The sequence below is a fragment of the Marmota marmota genome, unplaced genomic scaffold (genome assembly GCF_001458135.2).
Source record: "Marmota marmota marmota unplaced genomic scaffold, marMar, whole genome shotgun sequence".
NCBI classification, from domain to species: domain Eukaryota; kingdom Metazoa; phylum Chordata; class Mammalia; order Rodentia; family Sciuridae; genus Marmota; species Marmota marmota.
In genome coordinates this window covers 22,445,822-22,465,547 of record NW_026000019.1, presented here as the reverse complement: position 1 = coordinate 22,465,547, position 19,726 = coordinate 22,445,822, and the positions used below count along the sequence as shown (strand labels likewise).

At 53.2% G+C, this 19,726-nt stretch overlaps 2 protein-coding genes across 9 annotated transcripts in view; one reads left to right on the top strand and one right to left on the bottom strand.

The window, feature by feature from the left end:
* The window catches only part of Dcaf6 (DDB1 and CUL4 associated factor 6), a 97,345-nt gene extending 93,778 nt beyond the window's left edge, over positions 1 to 3,567 (top strand). For all 6 annotated transcript variants that reach the window (XM_015491880.2, XM_048810076.1, XM_015491879.2 and 3 more), the window contains one exon: positions 3,118 to 3,567. In XM_015491880.2, the coding sequence (XP_015347366.1) occupies positions 3,118 to 3,182 (65 nt within the window). In that variant the 3' untranslated portion in view covers positions 3,183 to 3,567. The remainder of the gene's footprint in view (positions 1 to 3,117) is intronic.
* Positions 3,568 to 6,638: 3,071 nt separating this feature from the next.
* Gpr161 (G protein-coupled receptor 161) overlaps positions 6,639 to 19,726 on the bottom strand; it is a 31,221-nt gene continuing 18,133 nt past the window's right edge. For 2 of the 3 annotated variants that reach the window (XM_015491875.2, XM_048810078.1), the window contains exons 3-6: positions 18,950 to 19,674; positions 14,086 to 14,190; positions 12,964 to 13,083; positions 6,639 to 11,268 (exon numbers count right to left, since the gene is read on the bottom strand). In XM_015491875.2, coding sequence (XP_015347361.1) covers positions 11,003 to 11,268; positions 12,964 to 13,083; positions 14,086 to 14,190; positions 18,950 to 19,674 — 1,216 coding nt within the window. In that variant the 3' untranslated portion in view covers positions 6,639 to 11,002. Of the gene's footprint in view, positions 11,269 to 12,963; positions 13,084 to 13,640; positions 13,925 to 14,085; positions 14,191 to 18,949; positions 19,675 to 19,726 lie in introns of those variants that run through there. The other variant, XR_007350064.1, reaches the window with a different exon arrangement.

Here is a 19,726-nt window from a genome sequence, read left to right as displayed (position 1 = left end):
TTGAGCCACATCCCCAGCCCAAAATGAAACTTTTATCAGCTCCTTTTTTTTTTCTCCTCAGAGTACAGACTGTACCATAAACCTTAAAATGTTAAAATAGTATATATATATATATTTTTTTTTTTTTTTTTCCTTTTTGTACCAGGGATTGAACCCAGGGGCACTTAGCCATTGTGCTACATCTTCAGCCCTTTTTATTTTTTATCTTGAGACAGGTTCTCAGTAAGTTACTTAAGGCCTAAGTTGCTGAGACTGGCTTTGAAATTGAAATCCTCTTGCCTCAGCCTCCCTAGCCAGTGGGGTTATAGGCGTGCACCACTGTGACCAGAAATATGTATACTTTAATAGATTTATTTAAAAACAGCCCAGATAAAAGCATTGTAATACGCTAAGATTTAACAGATAGTTTAGTGTTTTTTTCAATTTTTTTGTTTTATATTATAAACTGAGATTCAGAGCCACAGATAAACCAAAAATCCATATAATACAGCTAAGATTTAAGAGGAAATTGAAGAATCTGTATTCACAACAACAGAAAAAGTTCAGTATTCATTATAAACAGTATTTATCTCTTTTCACTGGTTTCATGATTTCTTCATATTAGATATGACTGATTGTTTAGTAATAATAGCTACCATTTATAGAGTACATATATGTTAAGTATTATGTAATCATTTCAGAGATTTATCCTCTTTCAGCCCCAACCCTTTACAAAGTACGCTATTTTTAATACTTGCACCAGATCACACATCTAATAAATGTCAAAAGCCTGAATTTGAAACCAGCTTCCAAGCCCTTACTTCATTGACCCATTCGTTTCTTCCCTGTGACGTATTCAGGTCGCTAAGGCATGCAGTCCTCTGGTGATCTGATCCCAGGCCACATTTCTTCCTTTGCTTACTGTAATCCTTCAGAAGACTTCCTGGGAGGTCCAAGGAATTAAATAGTAGCTCCATCCTGCTACAGCTGTGATTTTTAAAAAATTTATTTTCCACATTTTTTCATTGGTGCATTATAGTTGTGCATACTGATGGGATTTGTTTTTACATATTCATGCATCTACACAATATGACAATATAATTTGGTCAGTATCATTCCCCAGCACTCCCACACAGCTGTGATTTTTTTAATGAAGGATCCTCATCAGATCACCTCTGGGAAATTTTAAAACTATAAATAATCAAATAATGTGATTCTATCCCCTAAAGATTCTGATTCATGTTATCTGAGTAGGGTGTGATCTTCTGTATTTTAAAGAGACAAACAAAATTATTCTCATGAATAATAGTTGACTAAAAATTTCTAGGATACTTCCTTTTTTGGTGTGTGTGTGTGTGTGTGTGCTGGGGATTGAAAGTAGTGGCATTTTATCACTGAGCTACATCCCCAGCCCCCCCCCCTTTTTTTTTTTTTTTGGTGGTACCAGGGTTTGAACTGGGGGGCATTCGACCACTGAGCCACATCGCCGGCCCTATTTTGTATTTTATTCAGAAACAGGGTCTCACTGAGTTGCTTAGCACCTCACTTTTGCTGAGGCTGGCTTTGAACTTGCAGTCCTCCTGTCTCAGCCTCCCAAGCTGCTGGGGATTACAAGTATGAGCCACTGCGCCCAGCTCATTTTTAATTTTGAGACATGGTCGTGTTAAGTTTCTGGGGCTGTCCTTAAACTGAGACACTCCTATTTCAGCCTTCCAAATTGCTAGGATCATGTATGCCACCACATCTGGCTTCTAGGCCACTTCTTGAAATGTAAGGCAGTTCCAACATCCTCTAAGAGCTTTGAGAAGCTTTGGAAAAAGGTAATGGTGTGTATGGACCATTCTAAGCTCTTAGAATATTTTAGAATCCAGACTGGTTTCTCCCCTGCTTAAAATTCTTCTTTACCTCTCCATGTTTTTAAGATTGAGTCTAAATATATTAACGTAAAATTTTACATTAGCTCTTGATATTTCTCCTTTATACCTGTGGACCTTGGAGATCTCAATAGCCATTGTTTGTGTGGTGGGTTTTCAGTACCTATCATCAAATAGAACTCATAGTTATTTGACAGATCGCTCCATCAGCAAATGATGTCTACTCTCCTCCAAAAGATACCTGCCTTTGCAACCATTCACCTACCTGTGGTCTCGTTTTTACTGTTGCCCTCATACAATAAGATTTTCACCCAGCAACCAAGTAGGTCAAAGAACTCTTTCTTTTTTCTTTTATGGTACTAGCAGTAATGTCAGAGGCAATAACCTGCTGTCAGGCAGCATCAGCCATCTCAAAGTCTGTGGGCTGCTTCATCAAGTTTCTTCGGTTGCCACACTACAGGTGAAGATGGGGAAATAGGGTAAAGAGGAAATGCTACCGCTTTCAAGTCAGGGAATCCGCAGTAAAGGGTTAGGCCAAAGCATGCCCCAAGGAGACAGGCAAGGGCCAAGAGCTTTACACAATTGCGGTGATTTTCAAATATATCAAGATCTGTACAAGTTTTGTTTTGTTTTGTTTTGTTTTTAATATTTGTGTTTTGTATATGTAAAACTTATGCTTTCTTGTGAATGTCCACACTGGGTGCCATGGCACATGCCTGTAATCCCAGCGACTTCAGAGGCTGAAGCAGGAGGATCCCAAGTTTGAGGCCAGCCTCAGCAGCTTAAGGAGAACCCTGTCTCAGTATAAAAAGTAACAAGGGATGTGGATGTAGTTCAGGGTTAGAACACCCCTGGGTTTAATCTCCAGTACCCAAAAAAAAAAAAAAAAGGAGAGAGGGAGGCAGGCAGGCAGGGAAGAGCTGTATGCATATCCTAGTCTCATGGTGCCGTATCTTTATTTACCTTCAGAGGCAAAATTAAAAACTTACCTACATACAGTTGTGAACTGGTTTTACATATGTTTTCTGAATTATGTAGAAAAATATTTGTAGTTTTAATATTAAAAGCATTTCTTTTTTTTTTTTTTTTTAATCTTAGTTGGGAAACTTTTTTTTTTAACTTTATTTTATTATTTATTTTTATGTGGTGCTGAGGATCAAACCCAGGGCCTTGCACGTGCCAGACGAGCGCTCTACCACTGAGCCATAACCCCAGCCCCTTAAAAGCATTTCTTTATGTGATTGTCTTGTCCATTTTTTTCCAGACCGGTCGGAGGGTGACAGATCAGAAGGCTCTGGTCAGGAGAATGAAAATGAAGATGAGGAGTAACCACCTCTATTTGGCAAGCACTTGGATGTTCTGGAATTTGTATAAGACATTCATTATATTTTTTTCTTTACAGAACTTTAGTGCAATTTTAAGGTTATGGTTTTTGGAGTTTTCCCCTTTGGGGGGATGACCTAACATTAGTTTGGAGTGAGTGTGTGCATGAATTTGGGAGAGTGCGTAAAACAAAACACAAAATGTTTTTACAGCTTTCTGCCGTGTGTGAGGAGTGCTGGAAGACAAGGTGCAATACGCTCCCTGACCTGCAGGGGGCTCAGGACAGTGCCGAGGGTCCTTTTCATTGTAGGGAGAATGCGGGTCAAATAAATTTCTACACTTGCCGTTTGCATGTTTGTCGCTTTGTAATTAAAGAAGTTGGTTGTTTTAAGACATCCTAAAATGGAGTTTTTATTGAATGCCTTGCTGTTACCTGCCTTTTCTAATATTTCTGTAATGAAAAAGGACTTTCTCTATTCTTTTTAAATTTAATAACATTTTCCTTTTTTACTTCAGTGGGATGATAAAATCACACTAAAGGCTTTTCACTTCTCTTTTCAAAGCCCTTGGTCTTTGCCTGTGGGTCGTCCTCCCATGATCAGTGGTGCCTGGTGCACTCAGTCACTGAAGCAGCTGCTTCTGAAGGTGCTGGTTTCTGGTTTTTTACCTCTGTTTCCAAATTCCAGATTTCACTGTAAGCTGTTGACCATCCAGAGTTTTTGTTTTGTTTTGTTTTGAGGGGAAGGATGGTACTGGGGGTAAAAGCCAGGAGAACTTTATCACTAAGCTATATCCCCAGAACTTTTTATTTTTTTATTTTAAGGTAGGGTTTTGCTAAGCCTGCCTCAGACTTGCAGTGTTCCTGCCTCAGCCTCCAAGTCATTGGGATTACAGGTGTGCGCCACTGCACCCAGTGTCCCCTTCCCCTCTAGCAGGACCGACATAGTTTATACCTAGGCCTTTGTACCTTAGAGGTTATGCCCCAAAACTGTTCCTGTAGGCTTAACCCTGCAGGCATCCTCCCTCCTCATTTCTAAATTTATTCTATTGGTCTTTCCCTCAGTCTAATTGTATGCTCACATCTCCCCCTCAGTCTAATTGTATGCTCACATCTCCTCAATCCTTTTACAAAATAAGGAAAATCGTTTCTTAATACCAAACTATTCTCTCTTTATATACTTTCTAATTTCTCTACTCTGGTTATTATCTAAATGAGCACAGCATATATATCTATGACTTTTTTGTGCTGCTTTCCTGATGTCTAAAGCCTCTCAGAAGCTGGACTTGCTAGGTGGGGAGAGGGGTGTCAATCTGTTGTGTCCTTGGGGGCAGAAAATCAAGTACGGTAGAGTGGTTTGTCCACTATTCACTGGTTCAACAGGATAATTTCAAAACCAGTATCTCTGTCTGTCTGTCTGTCTGTCTCTCTCTCTCTCTCTCTCTCTCTCTCTGGTGCGCGCATGCGCTGTCTCTTAAAAAAAAAGTAATACTTCCGTTTAATTAGCGGTAGTTTAAATATACCTTTTATTTTCAGAAATCTAAATATCCTGGGAAAAAAGGGACCGAGACATAACCTGTCTTCAGCTGGGCCATGAACAGCTTCACTATGTGGCCAAGGAGAGCCTCTCTCCTGCATGGAGCATCAGAGACCTCTCCTCCCCCTAAGTGGCACAAGCTGAGAGCCGCCACCTGCCAAAAGGAGATGGTTAGCTTTGTGAAGCAAGGGAAATGGCTTCACCATCTGGCACTTAGTGGACAAAGCCACAGAGGTGTGTCTGTGTTGTTCAGCATGGCGAAGGGTCAGAGCCTTAGCAAACAGGTTAATGACGCCACGATTCCTGGAGGGTGCCATGGTTTTGGTTTCTGGTTCTCAGCTACTTCTGTGCCCTGTTTTCTTTGGGTTTTTGGTTCCTCTTCTCTGAAGCAGGGGTGATTATACACCCTCCATCCCATGTCACAGGGGATGTTTTAGGAACACAGCACACAGAAGATGTCACTTCTTTCACTGATAAAGCAGTAACATGGATATGCTGTAGAGGGTGTAGGGAAATCAAGAGGACAGAGGCTACTGGAGGACTCAGGAGGGTCGGGGAGCAGGAAAAGTAACAGAAGAAGGTCAAGTGGCTTTTCTCCACCTGCACAGGCGCTGATGGGGAGGCTGTGGCTGGGGGAGGGCAGGAGGTACAGGACTGCTTTGCACAGTTCTCCTGTGAACCTGAAACTGCTCTGAAAATTTTTTTTTTAACTTGTCAGAGGAATTAGGACCTCTGTCCATAGGGAACGACAGACGCTCGGTGACTCAGGATCGGGGCAAGACATGCAGGGAGGCGGCAGTGAGAGGAAGCGTTCCATAGAGGCAAAGGGAGCAGGTGCCAGCCACATCAAGATTCAGGGCCCAGGGAGCAAGGCTGGGCCCCAAGGAGCGAGGCTGGACCCTGGGGCTCCCTCAGGAAACAGAAGGTGGCTTCAGTGGTGACAGGTAGGGTCAGGCAAAAGTGGTGGGTTTTGTTGCTACATCTCAATGATATGATCTGCCTCTCACCCTCTTTGACTTTGCTTATGGGACAGAGAATACATATCTTGATTGATGGATAAATGATAAACCACTGATGTTCATTAAATCTCCTTTTAAAACTTTGGGCTTAAGAGTGTTTTTAGTGGCATGCTGAGAATTATTCATTTAATGATATTCCATGAATGTAATTGCCGTGGGGAGTTATGAAAATGCATGAATGGGTATACCTGTTGAGTAATAATCTGCCCCAGAGTCCTCTCCCTCGGGGGAGGCTAGAGATAGGAACAGGACTGCAAAAATAGGGAAGGGAGAGGCACCCAGAATCGTCCACAGGCCCAAGTCCCAGTACAGAGTCACAATTTCTGCCACTATACATGTACTAGAAACACATTTAATCAGACAGACCTATTCTAAATAACACTTATTTATAAATATTGATTATAATCCTAAACATTTTTCTTCAAAAAAAATCCCAAAAATTCAAGTTAAATATATTTCAGGATTGGGGTTTTTGTTTGTATTGCAGTTTTTAACACCCAGTGCATTCAGGTGTCCATTGTCAGAACACAGCGCAGGACTGTCCCTTGGGCATGTGCACGACACTGATGGACAGGCACAGCCTGCGCTGCGCTTGGTGGGTCTTGACTGCCAGGAGTTGGGGTGATTGGCATTGGTTCATGGCATCTCGGAATGGTGGTGTGGAGGAAAGGAGGAGTGTACCCATTCCTAAGCTATTGATACTGCTCAGGAAATGCCTCTGAGGGAAATGAACACAGCTATGTGGATTATATCCTTATAAAAGGAACACTGGCCAAAACTGTGTTCCTGGTAATCTTGTGCAGATTTGGGTTTGTACTTTGAATTCTTCTCAACAAATCTAATTGCTTTCCTTGTGTCTTCAGTTTTTGAGGTCAGGCTGCAGATATTAACACCTCCCATGCCCTTTGGTTGATGGTAGTTCTTTCTGCCTACCTTACGAAGCCTCTGGCCTGTTCTGATAACAGTGACTGTTTTTTGTTTTGGTACCAGGGATTGAACCCAGGGGTGCTTAACCACTGAGCAACATCCCCAGTCCTTTTTATATTTTATTTAGAGGCAGGGTCTTGCTGAGTTGATGAGGCTGGCTTTGAAAGGGTGGCCCTCCTCCCGCAGCCTCCCTAGCCACTGGGATTGCAGGCGGCTATCACTGCACCCATCCTCTGGGCTACAAAGAGAAGACTCCCTCTCTTTGTGGAGAAGACCTGGAGTTTGGCCCTGCTTCTGGCTTAACTCTTGTGAGACCTCAGGCAGTTTTCTTGGGCCTTCCTGGATTGTTTGTCTTCTCTCTGACCATAAGGGTGGCGCTGGTCTGCCCTTCCCATCCTCATTTATGGCTAGTCATGGCCATTTTTCCAAGCATCAGGCTGAGACTGACTTCCTCTCTCTTCCCTGTGGGTTCTGTGTTCACTGCAGGTGAACACAGAACATGGACGGACGCCTGTCTCTGCCTCCTCCCTCAGAGGCCTGGAGCTCTGGGTGCTGTGACCAAAGAGCCACAATCCATCAAGCACTGTCACTGCTGGGGAGAGCTGTCCTCACCTCCTGAGGAGCACTTCCCAGAGAGTATGCCCCTGCCCTGTATGAATTAAGATCATGATTTGGGACTCATCCTCCCTCATGATCATTCAGGGCGATACAGAAGCATGTTGTCTTTGCAAAGAGCCATTCGCATGGGGGAAGGGCGTTTCTAGTAGAGGCTCCTGCTCCCTCAGACTCCTTGGCTCCTGGTGCTACTCAGCGCTCCCTCCCTTCCTCCCTGTTGCTGTCCCCTTCCTCACAGTCCTTTTGTGCTGTTCAGCAAATGACAGCTGTCAGCACTCCATTCTAGGATAAAGTTATCTTTTCAACAACTTCTCACTTTTTTGCCACGGAGACCCCTGTAAAAGGAACAATCCAACCTGCTCGGGGCAGCTCCTGAGGAGAAAAGCCACTGGCCCTGCTCTCTGGCAGCCTAGGCCCTCCCTGGGTGCTTTGCCCACGTTCCTGTCATCCCTGTGAGGGACTCCTCCCTAAACTCTTGTGTCTCACACAGAAACAGATTCCAGAACTTTGCACATGAAACCAAGCAGCTTGCCCAGAAGATCCAGCCACGAGGCGGCAGCCTGAGCACACCACAGAACCCCAGCATCCGGCTTCTCAGGCAGGCTGTCAGAGCGCACAGCCCTCAGTCCCTCCCTCGTCAGTGCACTGTTGCTCCCTCTCCTGTTCTGGCCCTGGCTGCCTTGGCCTTTTGCAAATATTGAATTAGTGTCAATGGTGGTTCAATTCTTTGCAGAAAGACCCCAAGCAGCTCTGCAAATGAGAATCAAGGAACCTGAGCATTAGGTGGTCCTGTCTTGACTCTCCACCCACTGCTCCAGGAGCTGTGATTAGCTTAGGGTCACACAGCTGAGCAGAGGTGGTAACTAAATGAATGGGAACAGTGGGCGGGGAGGATCAAAGCAGGGTGGCCCTCAGCCACAGTCCCCTCCTTCTCAGCCATGCTGCTGCCACCTAGTGTCTCAGGACCCGAGCTCATCTTCGTGTGGCCAGGGAAAGGGCCAGGTGCTGAGCTGGGTTACTCCGCGTGGGACCCTGTGCCTCCTGGGCCACAGCAGCCCCCACCGCTGGCATCCAGAGCAGCACAGGGCGGAGCCAGGTGTAAATCTCAGTGAAACAAGCAAAGACTTGCAAAGGCCCCACAAGTTTTCCCCTTTCAACAAAGCCAGAAGATGTGGGTCTGGATTTTTATTTTTGTTGTGTTATGTTTTTTCGTGGTCCTGAGGATTGAACCCAGGACTCTCATGCATGGTAGACAAGCACTCTACCCTTGAGCTACACCCCTGCCAGGACTGAGGTTTTTAAATAAAAGTGGCCAGATGTCCCACCTGCACTGTCCGTGGGTTCACCACGTATGAGCGTGGGTTTAGCTGGGGGTTCTGAGCTGCAAAAGCAGTGTTCTCCAAAATGCTTGGGGACTGTAGAATGTTCTTGCCCCCTGGTGCCCGCACACACATCCCTCTAGGTCAACCGAGCAAATCTGAATTTCTGAATACTGCAGAATATGGTTCTAGTTACCAGACATCCTTCAAGACAGCTGCACTGTCACCAATTTGGGGGGTCTCCATAACTCCTGGTTGGAAATACCCACCTCTGTTTCTAGAATCAGTACTTGACTTGTATTAGAATCACATCTCCCAGGTATTTCTCCCAAAATTAGGGAGAAGATACTCTAGTGTTCTTGCCCCTAGCACCTAGCTTGGTGCTTCACAAACAGCAGGTGTGCAGTGTCCAGTAGAAGAGTAAAATGAATGGACCTCGCTCAGTAAGGAAGGCGAATCCTTTTGTGAGATGCAGTTTTTCTAGGATAATTCAGACTAAATCCTACTGTATCCCAGCTGGTCTGTGGTCAGCAATGGGGGCTTGGAGTCTGCATTCTTTCCCTAGAGCAGCATAATCAGGGGAGCTTTCTTCAGCCCTTGGGTCCCAAGCCAGTTTACTGCACTCAAAAATCCCTAAACAGGAACTCATTCCAGAGGTAAGGTTCTGCCCTGTTCTGTCTCTGTGCATACTAATCAGGAATATGGTCCCTTCTGAAACAGGACAGGATACACACAGATATACATAGAAAACGGACACCACCTGGCAGCGGGAGCGTGGGCTGCCTGTGGGCCAGCAGTGGAAGCCTGTGCACCTGCCTTGTTGAGGTCAGGCACTATGAGGTGGCTGCCCTAGGCCTCATAGAAGGTCTTCTGTGAGCTGCAGGGCAGGGACCAGCCAGCCACTGGTATCTGCCACACGGCAAAGGCTGCCTCTCCAGAGGATGGTGAGACTCCCAAGGGGCACACTTCGGAAGTCATCCACAGCAAGTTCTGGAAGTACCCCTGCTGACCAGGGCAAGGGAGAGTCCTGAACTTGGCTTAGGTGATCACCAGGCTGAAGGGCAGCACAGGAGGGGGTTCACCACAGCAACTACAAGCCCACACTCCAAGGGCTGTTGCAAATCAACAGGAAGAGAGGAACCTGGCCATAGAAACACCTCACCACTGTGTCTCCACCTCTGGGGCCACACCCTCCTCCTCCCTCACTCTTGGTGCTGGGCACTCCATCAGGGCTGTGCTCCAAACAGCAAGCCACACAGGCCATGGCCAGGGCGGACTGGCAGTGCTTCACACCCATCAGGAGCTACACCCAGGTGTTCCAGTTCTGGTCTTGTGCTCCACTTCCGAAGGTTTTTTCCCTGTATCTAATTTATCAATTCAGCGATATCATAGAAGAGCAGAAGCTAGAAATGATCTCGGAGACCACAGGTCAACTCCCCACTCCCCTTTCCCATTTTACAAAGGATGTCGAGAGGCGACAGGGTGTCCCATGATGTGGGGACCGAGGCAGAGCCGGGCCCAGGACTCGAATTGCTTAGTCCAGGTCCAGTGCCTTCTATCCTGTGCTGCCCCTGGGCCACAGTAACAGGAACTTGCTCCCAGGAGTAGCAGTGTGGCCCCAAGGCCAGCCCTTCTCACAGGGCACTTAGACAGGACCAGCAGAAACTGCCCTCCTACTAACAGTGTCTGCTTCTTGACTTGGCTTGGTGCCACAACCCTAGTCAGTCTTGGTGACGCACTGACCTGTCCTCACCAGATGTGTTTGTTGTTAAATTCTGGAAGTGGAACACTTGGCACCTGCCTTTTCTGTCTTATTTATAGTGGTTTCTCCCTTCTTTTGAAATACCAAAGAATCTGCCAGTGGGGAGGGGGAGGGTGTCCTGGCAGCCTGTGGGCCAGGTCCTAACCAGATCCCTGCTCCTGGATGCTCCCCGTGGACTACTGGGTACCTGTGGCTGCCCCGTGCTGCCTGCCTGGAGCCCACAGCGCCCAGGGCAAGCTGCAGGCGAGGGACTTCCTTGCTGTGCTCAGCCACACTAGGCCGCTTCCGCCCAAGGCGTCGGGGACAGTGTGCGGCTGGACTCCTGGTACAGGTTGTGGAGAAGAGAAAAGGGTCCGTGCAGTGGTCTCCTCCAAGTCCCTGCTCCTCCTGCGGGCCACACCTCCATCCGCCCTGGGTGCTTCAGATGCCTCTGGTTCTGTCACTGGGACCTAGAAGCAGCCGACACGCATCTCACAGCAGATACTGAAGTCACAGACCGGTGCCATCGTTTTCAGTCCCTCCGCGGCTGCACACCAGGTGCTTCCTTCCCTGAGCGTGATGACATGTCCCAGGCCCTGGCACAGATGGCCGGGGACTCCGTGAAGGCCAGCACCCCTGGCTCCATCCAGCCCAGCCCTTCCTGGGGCCCTCATCTCTCTTCTGCAGCTAAAATGTTCCCCTCTTCAATGCTCTGCAGCTGCAGCCGCTGACTCGCAAGAGCCCTGCTACCTCGGCGACCCCCGGGACCAGCCCCTGGGACAGTTCGTGCTGAAAATAAGACACCCGGCAAAGCCTCCTCCCCAAATAAGTTGATTTTGGCCTCAGCCTCAATGGCTCTAGCCAAGCTGGCTGCGTAGCTGTCCAAGGACTTGTGTACTTCGGCTTTCACATGGAGGACAGAGTTCCGGGCAGCTTCTGGGGAAAGGGCAGAGAGAAGTTAGCAGAGGGCCAGGACCAATGGCTGCGCTGCAGAGGCGGCCGCAGCTGCCCTGCCCTGGGAGGGGAGGCACACTGCGGTGGCAGACGCCAGGCTCCCCAGCTACAATCCTGGACTCCCAACTTGCTACCCAGAAACTCTCGGAAGTTACTGAGTCTGGCCTTGGTTCCTCATCTGCACAGAGGAGGGCGTTTACTTCCTAGGGTCTCTGCAGTACAAGTGAGTTCCTTTCAAGGTGCTCAGCCATCTGGGAAGAGTTCTCTGCTCTTCTGGATCCCCAGCTTTGGGTACCATCCGTGGCTGCAACCACCACAGACCCAGATGCCAGCTCTCTCCTCTCCACATTGCTAGAGCTTCCTAAGTCATGGGACCTCAGGGTGGAGAGATGTTAAGGAACCCTACCAGGATTGGGACCGCTGGAGACCGACACGAAGAGGACAGGGAGGCCGCTCCTCACGTCACACCCTGGCCCTACATCACAGACGCACTGCCTTTCTCATTTCCTAAGGAGCAGCAACGTACTCACCCCCTGCCTTTTGGGTCAGCACTGGATCACACTCAGGGGCTCCACCACTGAGCCACATCCACTAATCTTTCTTTTGAGACAAGGTCTCAAGTGCTCATTGAGTTGCTGAGCTGGCCTTGAACTTCCCATTCTCCTGCCTCAGCCTATGTCAGCCTCCTGAGTGGCGGGGACTCCAGGCGTGGGCCATATGCCCAGCTTACATGCCACTCTCCAGGAGGGCAGACAGGAGAGGACTGGCCTCCCTGCTCTGCCCCTCACGGGGCAGGGGTGGCACCCTGCCAGTGCCTTCTCTTTCAGGCCTACAAAAAGGTGCTTTCAGGGCTGCCCTCCCAGGACGCAGGTGTGAAGGGACAGGTGGCCCTGTGTGGGATAATCATTTCTGTAAAAATAATAATTATGAAGCCTGGGGGGCTGCTGGTCCACGCTCCATTCTCGACTCTGTCTGTGAAGTGGATGACTCGGTCTCTTCTCCCTGCCCTGCATCACCACCTCTGTGTTCACTCTGAATTCAGGCAGGACATTAATTTTGTAGAGAGAAAGTAGAAGAAATGAATGATGGCTACAGACTCTGCTGGGCCTGTCCTCATGTTTGCATTCACCATTCTGGAGACTTAAAACCCTGGCCCTCCACCACATCCACCTCCCAGCCACGCTGCTGCTGCCTGCCCTTGGGTTCAGGGAACAGAGTCTGAAATCTGTGGGCGGCTGGGTGGCTCTGTTGTGGTCCCTGAACTCGGCAGGCTGTACCCCGAGGCCCAGAGCAGCAGGGGCAGGGTGTTCAGAACAGGTGGAGCGGGAGATGGAGGGAGGGGCTGCAGCGCCCACCTCAGCTTAGGGGCAGCTGTGGCTTCTACTCGCTGGCCAACTGGAAGGAGCTGTGGCTCAGAGGCCAGGTCCACGTTCCTAATCGCACATCGCCCACGAGGAAGGAGAGGGAACCAGGACCTGGGCGGTGTGCGGGCAGCTGGGCAGCTGCTTTCCCCGGCTTAGATGCCGCTTGCTCTGAGCTAGGAGCCTCCGGACTCCAGTGAGACCAGGGGTGGGGGGGTGGGGGGTGTCTGGGGCGGGCAGGGCTCGGCCAAGCCGTCTCCCTCAGATCCTCCTTTCCCCCGCTGTTTTCTTGAAGCAATCCGTCACAGAGACCCACCTTTGATTTGCTCCACTTCATCCTCAAATGTCACCGAGCTCCTCCTCTTGGGCGGGCAGGTGCAGTGGGCGGGCGGGGTGTCCTCAGACGCACAGTCTTCCAGCAGCATCACGTCTGTCCCTGAGGCAGAGGGTGGACTGTGCAGTCTGATAGCAACGCCAGGTCCCCTCCCTCCCAACACCCCTCGGCCCTCTCCCTTCCTTCAAACCCTGGTCAGGGGCAGCTAACTGCCCTGCAGCACCTCCCCGAACCGCCCCAGCCGTCACTACACTCTGGGGTCCGCACACAGCAGGGAGCGGCCTCCATACACAGAGGCCGCCCGGTATCCCCCCCTGGGCAGTGGGCTATGAGCCACCCGCACGGGTGCTGCCAGACTAGGAGGGGCAGGTGGGCAGGACTGGGGGAGAGGGTCTTCTGGGTGACCCCTTCAGTGCCATGTGCCCACGGAGACCTGGGAGCTTGAAGTTCTTAGGGAATCAAAACGAAAAACAAAGGATTTTTTGGAGCGGCCAGTGGAACACCCCTGCCCAGGCCACTGCTTGAGCTGGGCACTGCCGCCTCCACGCCCCAGCAGGACGGGTGACAGGTATGGCCAGTGCCCTGCTTCTTCAGCAGCGTGGAGCCATGAATTGGCCCCGTGGAGACCCTGGCAGCCTCGGGGGGGGTGGGGTGCTCACCCAGGCCCACAGTCCCAGAACGGGCTCACGGTGCGGGCCCAGTGGGCAGGGAGGGGCTCAGCGAGACTGGGTGGGCTTGGGAGGTGCTTCTCCCAGGCAGCAGGCGTGGTGGACCACAATGACAAGGCCACAGCTCGCCGGGGGCTTCCTCTATGCCAGGGACAGACGCCCTCTGATACAGGGGCTTCTGCCCCCCTTTGCCAAGTGGGGGCCCTCGGGTGCATGAGACGAAGCAGCTTGCCCAGGGCCAGCGGGAGACAAGGCCAGCAGGTGGACTCCAGGCCCTCGGGTCAGAGGTTATTATAATTAGAATAACAAATTACTTTTGAATCAACTTCTCAGACACTTTCGACCACAGAGCCACCCCGTGCAGGAGAGCGGCCCAGAGCTGCCTTCTCACAGGGCAGCAGGGCACAGCGGCAGAAGGCCCAGCCAGCAAGCTTACCCGAGTCCCGGGAGCAGCTGAAGCCAGTGTCACCCGTGCTGCTGCTGTGTCCCAGGGGCTGGCCTCCTGCCATGAGTGCCGTGAGGTGTGGGGACAGGCCCAGGTCTGAAAAGCAACATGGGTGTGTGACACGGTGACCAGCGGCTGACCCCCACTCCCCTCTGCCCAGCCTCCCTGGCAAAACTCGCTCTGCGCCCTGGAGGAGACCTCCGCTGCCCCCCGTCCCCCTGCCCATCCCACTGGGGCAGGCCTCGGGTCTCCACGGGGAGCCCGGGCAGTGAGGCGGGTGGGGGCACCTGAGGTAGCAGTCAGCCTGGAGGCCAGACCCCGGGTCCCCCTCCCGAAATCCTGCTCAAATACAAAGGAGGAGAGGATGCTGGGAGCTGGAAACACTCATAAGGATGGGACTCGGCCAGGGAAGGGGACCGAGGCCGGCAGGGCAGGGCCAGCAGGCGTGGGCACCCGAGGCCAGGCGCTGCTGCAGGCAGGCCAAGCTGGGCCCTCGGCCTCTCGGCCCTCAGCCTCGCTGCCCGACCCCCAGGGNCAAGAGCTGCCCATCACCTGCCCAGAAGGACCAGGGCCAGGCCGAAGAGCCTGTGGGGCCGGCCTGCAGGGCACCCCACGGGCACCCCGGGCACCCTGCGGGCATGGCTTCCCAGCCGCCTGCCCAGGCTGCGGTGCTGGACGTGAAGGGTCGGGCAAGTACCAGCAGCAGCTGGGAAAGGCACCAGCAGGAAGATGGGGGGCGGGGGGCCTGGGGAGACTGTGCAAAGAGCTTAAGGAAAAAGCCACCATGCGGACCCCATTGAGCGAAGATAAAGAATCCCTAAGACCCGAGGCCGGAGCTCCCGGAAAAGGACCACAGGCCCCAAAAGCTCTGAGAAATTAAAACAGAAGACAAACGCAAAACTCCTGAGATGCCCCAGGAAGACCTGCCCAGCAGCTGTGACGACTGCGTGGCTGGCATGGGTCCCCAAAGCTCGGGTTGGAAACGTCATCCTCAGGGCAGCCGCGTTGGGAGGTGGGGCCTGATGAATGGGTCAACCTCATTATTCTAGAGGCTGGTGAGTGACCTCGAGAGTGGGCGTGGTGTCAAAGTGAGTCTGGCCTCAACTTGCTCTTGCTGTTCCATCTCCCGCCGCGATATGACACGGCACAGAGACCCTTGCCCAATGACACCATGCTCCTGGGCTTCCCAGACTCCAGAATCATCCTTGTCCATTATAAACTATCTGACCTCAGGTGTTTTGTCACAGCAGCAGAAAATGGTCTAAGACAATGATCTACCTTAAAGATGCTCTTGTATTCTACCATACACTCCCAGTAGAAGACCTCAATCTTTGATTTCTTCCTCGTGCTTCTGAGGGTACAAAGTGACAGAATGTACTATTTCCTTTCTTCCCTGGAGCCAGGGAGGAAATGGTGGTGGCAAAGGAATGGCAGTCCCAGCAAGCTTCCCTCAGAACTTTCTTTTCATCACCTCTGGGAACCCCACAAGAAGATGCACCTTTGCTTTCCTCACTGTTGGGTGTTGGTTACAGGCTGGGGCCAGAGGACACCCAGCACCTCCCTGCACCTGGCCACTCCCCCAGGTCTGGGTGCAGATCATGGCTGTGTTCAACAGGAGGCCTGGTGTGGAGAGCAGCACCGCAGGGCCCCTGCCAGCTGCGGGGGTGGTCGCCACATGGGTTTGGACACCAAATCTGAGGCCGTGGCAAATGCCTGGAACATGTCTCAGCGTCCACCAGTGGGAGGACCATCTGTGCCAGACCACTGTGGCTGGGCACCAGGTGGCATGGCTGCTTACCCAGCACTTCCCGCCGGAAAGTCCAGGCACCCTGCAACGTTCCCCAAGGAACGACACATCTCTGGGGCCCAATCCAACCCCTAAAAAAGCAGCACAGTGGGACGGGCCCTGGGCTTGCGGCTCCCAGGAGCACGTGGTGGGTAGAAGCCACTGATCCTTTTAGAACTGAAACCACGACAGGATTCCAGGGTGAAGCAGGCACCTGCAGGAACCAAGAACCCAAAGGTGCCTCCCGGAAGCTACTCAGAATAGCAAAGGGGCAAGTTCAAGGGCTTCCTCGCCTCTCCTCAGCCTTGGCACCTCACAGGGCCTGATGGGAGGCAGCAGCCTCCTTCTCAGGAGGCCAGCGGGAGGCTCTGTCTGCAGCCACAGGAGCCCAGAGCGCAGCCCCAGGTGAGGGCACCTGTGTCCGGCCGTGCTCCCAAGGCCTGGCGCTGCAGGCGGAAGGGCTGCCTGCTCTCCCAAAGGCCCCTCCTCCCTCTGCCTGCCAGCTTTGGACTTGGGGTTAGAGCCTAAGGCCAATGTTGGCATGGGGCACACCTTTCATCACTTGAAGCCAAGGTCCACTCAGGTTGACCCCCCACCACCATGAGGTGCATTGCCACAACCTCCAGGAGGCCCAGACACCTCAGCTGCTAGGTAGGATCCCAGGGGGAACATGCCGGTGACCCCACAAGCAGAAGGTCTGGTGGCCCCGTGGCAGATGGTACCCCACGGAAAGCTTCCACTCCAGACAAACAGAAATGAGAGACTCTGAACCCACTGATGGTGGCTGAGACCTGCAGCCTGAGGGGTCGCTGTCACGTGAGGCCTTCCAGTCAGCGGGGACTCGGGGCACTGCGGAATGGGCTTCTGCCTTTGCACCTGTTGCTGAAAGCTTCCCAGGCGCCCTGCACAGGGACACCCGCAGGACCAAGACAGCCCCAGGGCACTCTTGCTGGCTCTGGAGTGGATCAGACCATCCTTCCCCACAGGAGCTCTGGGGCACTCCGGGGGACAGGAGGGGGCCCAGAGGCAGGTTTGTGGCAGGAACGACCTCTGGGTTTAGGGATCAGCTGCCGGCCACAGCCCTGCCACAGAGAGCTGAGACAGGGGCACCAGCCTCCTGCCTGCTCAGTCAGGGCGCGGCCAGGACGGGCGCTTCCTGCCTCGTTCCCGACTCCTACCGCTGCCGCTGCCTCCTGCTGCCCTCAGGCCCTGCCAGGAGGAACCGAGGGACTCCCCAGGTCCTGTCCCTGGAGGAGGCCAAGGACTCGGAGCCCGTCATCCACGAGCTCTTCCACCCGAGGCACCCACAGGACAGCCCTTCACCACGTGGGACAGGGCGCAGCCACTGGCTGGCCAACCCCACCACAGCAGCTGCTCTCCACCGGCCCCGGTCAGAGCCGCGGGACCCCAGGACAGTCATGGCGAGGCGCCTGGGAACTGGGCAGCGAGCAGATGTCCCATTGGCTGCCCCTCCCTCCCCCTCTCTGTCCTCCTCGTTTCCTGCCTCGTCCTCAAGTTCGCGGGAACAGAAAGCGCCCATCGTTTCTGCCTGGAAGACGGACTCTGCACAATCTGAACAAATGGGGCGGCCAGCGAAAGGACGCCAGCACAGGTCCTGCCGGCGCACAGGTCGCCCTGCACAGGGAGGGCTCTGGCTGGCAGAATGCGAGGACACGGCAGGAGCCTTTCTCCGTGACTGAACTAAACACCCTCAGACTGGCGTCTTGTCTCCAGGACGACACTCGGAAAACGCCAGGAAAGCCATCGGTATGCCCTGTCACCTCTGCCACCGAGTGTCCCTGCTATTAGGAGTCACTTCTTTCTCCCTTTGAGGGGGAGTGGGGACCCCTCCCTTTCATGAGGGGAAATTCATAGCAGGTTGAGGAGCTGCTCAAAGTCGCCTGGAGGTCAGACCCCAACCCGACTGCGCCCTGGAGCTGCTCCTGCGGTGGGCCGCGTGGCCTCCTCAGAACTCCCAGCTGCCTCCCCTCAGAAGAGCAGAGCGACAGCCGCGGGGCAGGACCCACAGCCGGAGCCACCGCCGCTGGAGGAGAAAGGTGACTAACAGAGACTGCCACAGAAGTCACCAGGGGGCCCAGCGGCTCGGCCAGTGCAGGACCCGGGGGCCATCGCCAGCACACTCCTGCCCATGTCCAGTCTCCCTGCTGTGAGGCGGGCTCCACAGGGCCGGGTGAGCCCGCCTCCCGGCCGCGCCTGTTGACCTGTGCTGCGAAGCTCCTGTCCGTGTCCCACGCTCCTGCAAGTCTAAAACTGTTTCAAAAGTGAGAGAAACCTGAGCCCTGGAGAGTAGGCTTCCTCTGGGTCTCACGAGTGTGGTGAGACTGACTGGGGTCAGCTGGCAGAGGGAGGGGCAGGTGGTCCCCATGGTGACATCTCAGTGAAGGGCTGAGTCTGGCACTGCCACCTGCCAGAGAGGACACCCCTGGCCTGGGAGGGAGGTCTGGGTGAGCAGCTGGCTGGGCAGGGAGCCAGGCAGGGGACGCAGCGAGGGGAGGGGGCGGGCAGGCCTGTGCCACACAGACCCCTTCTCTCCAGAGAGGAAGCAACTGCGCTGAGACCAGGGCCCCAGACGGGGCTTTGAAGACAGAGTTCCGCATCCTGGTGTCCTTGGCCTAACTCTTCTGAAACTACGCTGGCCTCCTGGGTGGCACAAAGGTGTCTGGGATCCCAGGGACAGAGTGCTCCTTACCCACAGGAAACCTGTGCTTGGATTTTTTTTTTTTTTTGGTACCAGGGATTGAACTCGGTGGCACTCGGCCACTGAGCCACATCCTCGGCCTATTTTGCATTTTATTTAGAGACAGGGTCTCACTGAGTTGCTTAGCACCTCACTATTGCTGAGGCTGGCTCTGAACTCACGATCCTCCTGCCTCAGCCTCCCAATCCCTGGGATTATAGGCCTGTGCCACCGCGTCCAGCTAGAAGTCTGTGCTTTGAGCAGGAGGTGAGGCCACAGGAGAACCCGCCCACCCACCGAGCGTCTGGGAAGAAAGCCCCCAAATACACCTGCCCGGTGGTGGGTCCCTTCCTAACTGCCTCCCAAGTCACCTGTGATCCTGTTGGAAATGCTGAAGAGCCTCGAGGTCCTCTGCCGCTGGACGAACGGCTCCCGGTAGTACCGGTCCCCAAAGCACATGCCCAGGAGCTCCTTGCGGACAGTCTTGTTCCAGAGTCCATAGATCAGGGGGTGACAGACGGCACTGGTAAAGGACAGCCAGGTGGCCCAGGTCTCCAGGGCTGGGGAGACATAGTTCTTCCCCCAGAGGGCCTCGGAGGTGATGACGACCATGTAGGGGCCCCAGGTGACCATGAAGGCACCGATGACCACCAGGATGGTGACAAGGGCCTTGCACTGGTTGGCCGAGTACGCCACTCCCTGGAAGGCGCTCCTCCTGCTGCCCGAGGAGGAGGTGGAGGTGCTGGAGTTCTTCCTCCCGCCCCTGCGGGCGTCCTCCTCCATGATGACCACTGTGCCACAGTGCACCTTGCGCGCCTTGACCCTGGCCACGCGGAAGATGAAGCCGTAGCACACCAGCATGACCAGAAAGGGGAACAGCGCGCACCAGATCTGCCAGAAGGCAGTGTAGCCAGGCTCCCGGTGCCAGGCGGCCACGCACATCCACTTGAACTCGTCAAACTCCACCGAAGACCACCCGAACAGCGGGGGCAGGCAGCCGACCAGGGAGTGCAGCCAGACGTAGACCAGCGCCAGCACGGCCCTGTTGCCCGTGATCTTCATGGGGTACACCATGGGGTACAGGACGGCATAATAGCTGGAAGAGGGCAGGGAGGCAAGAGAGGGAGGCAAGAGAGGGCGTCAAGGGG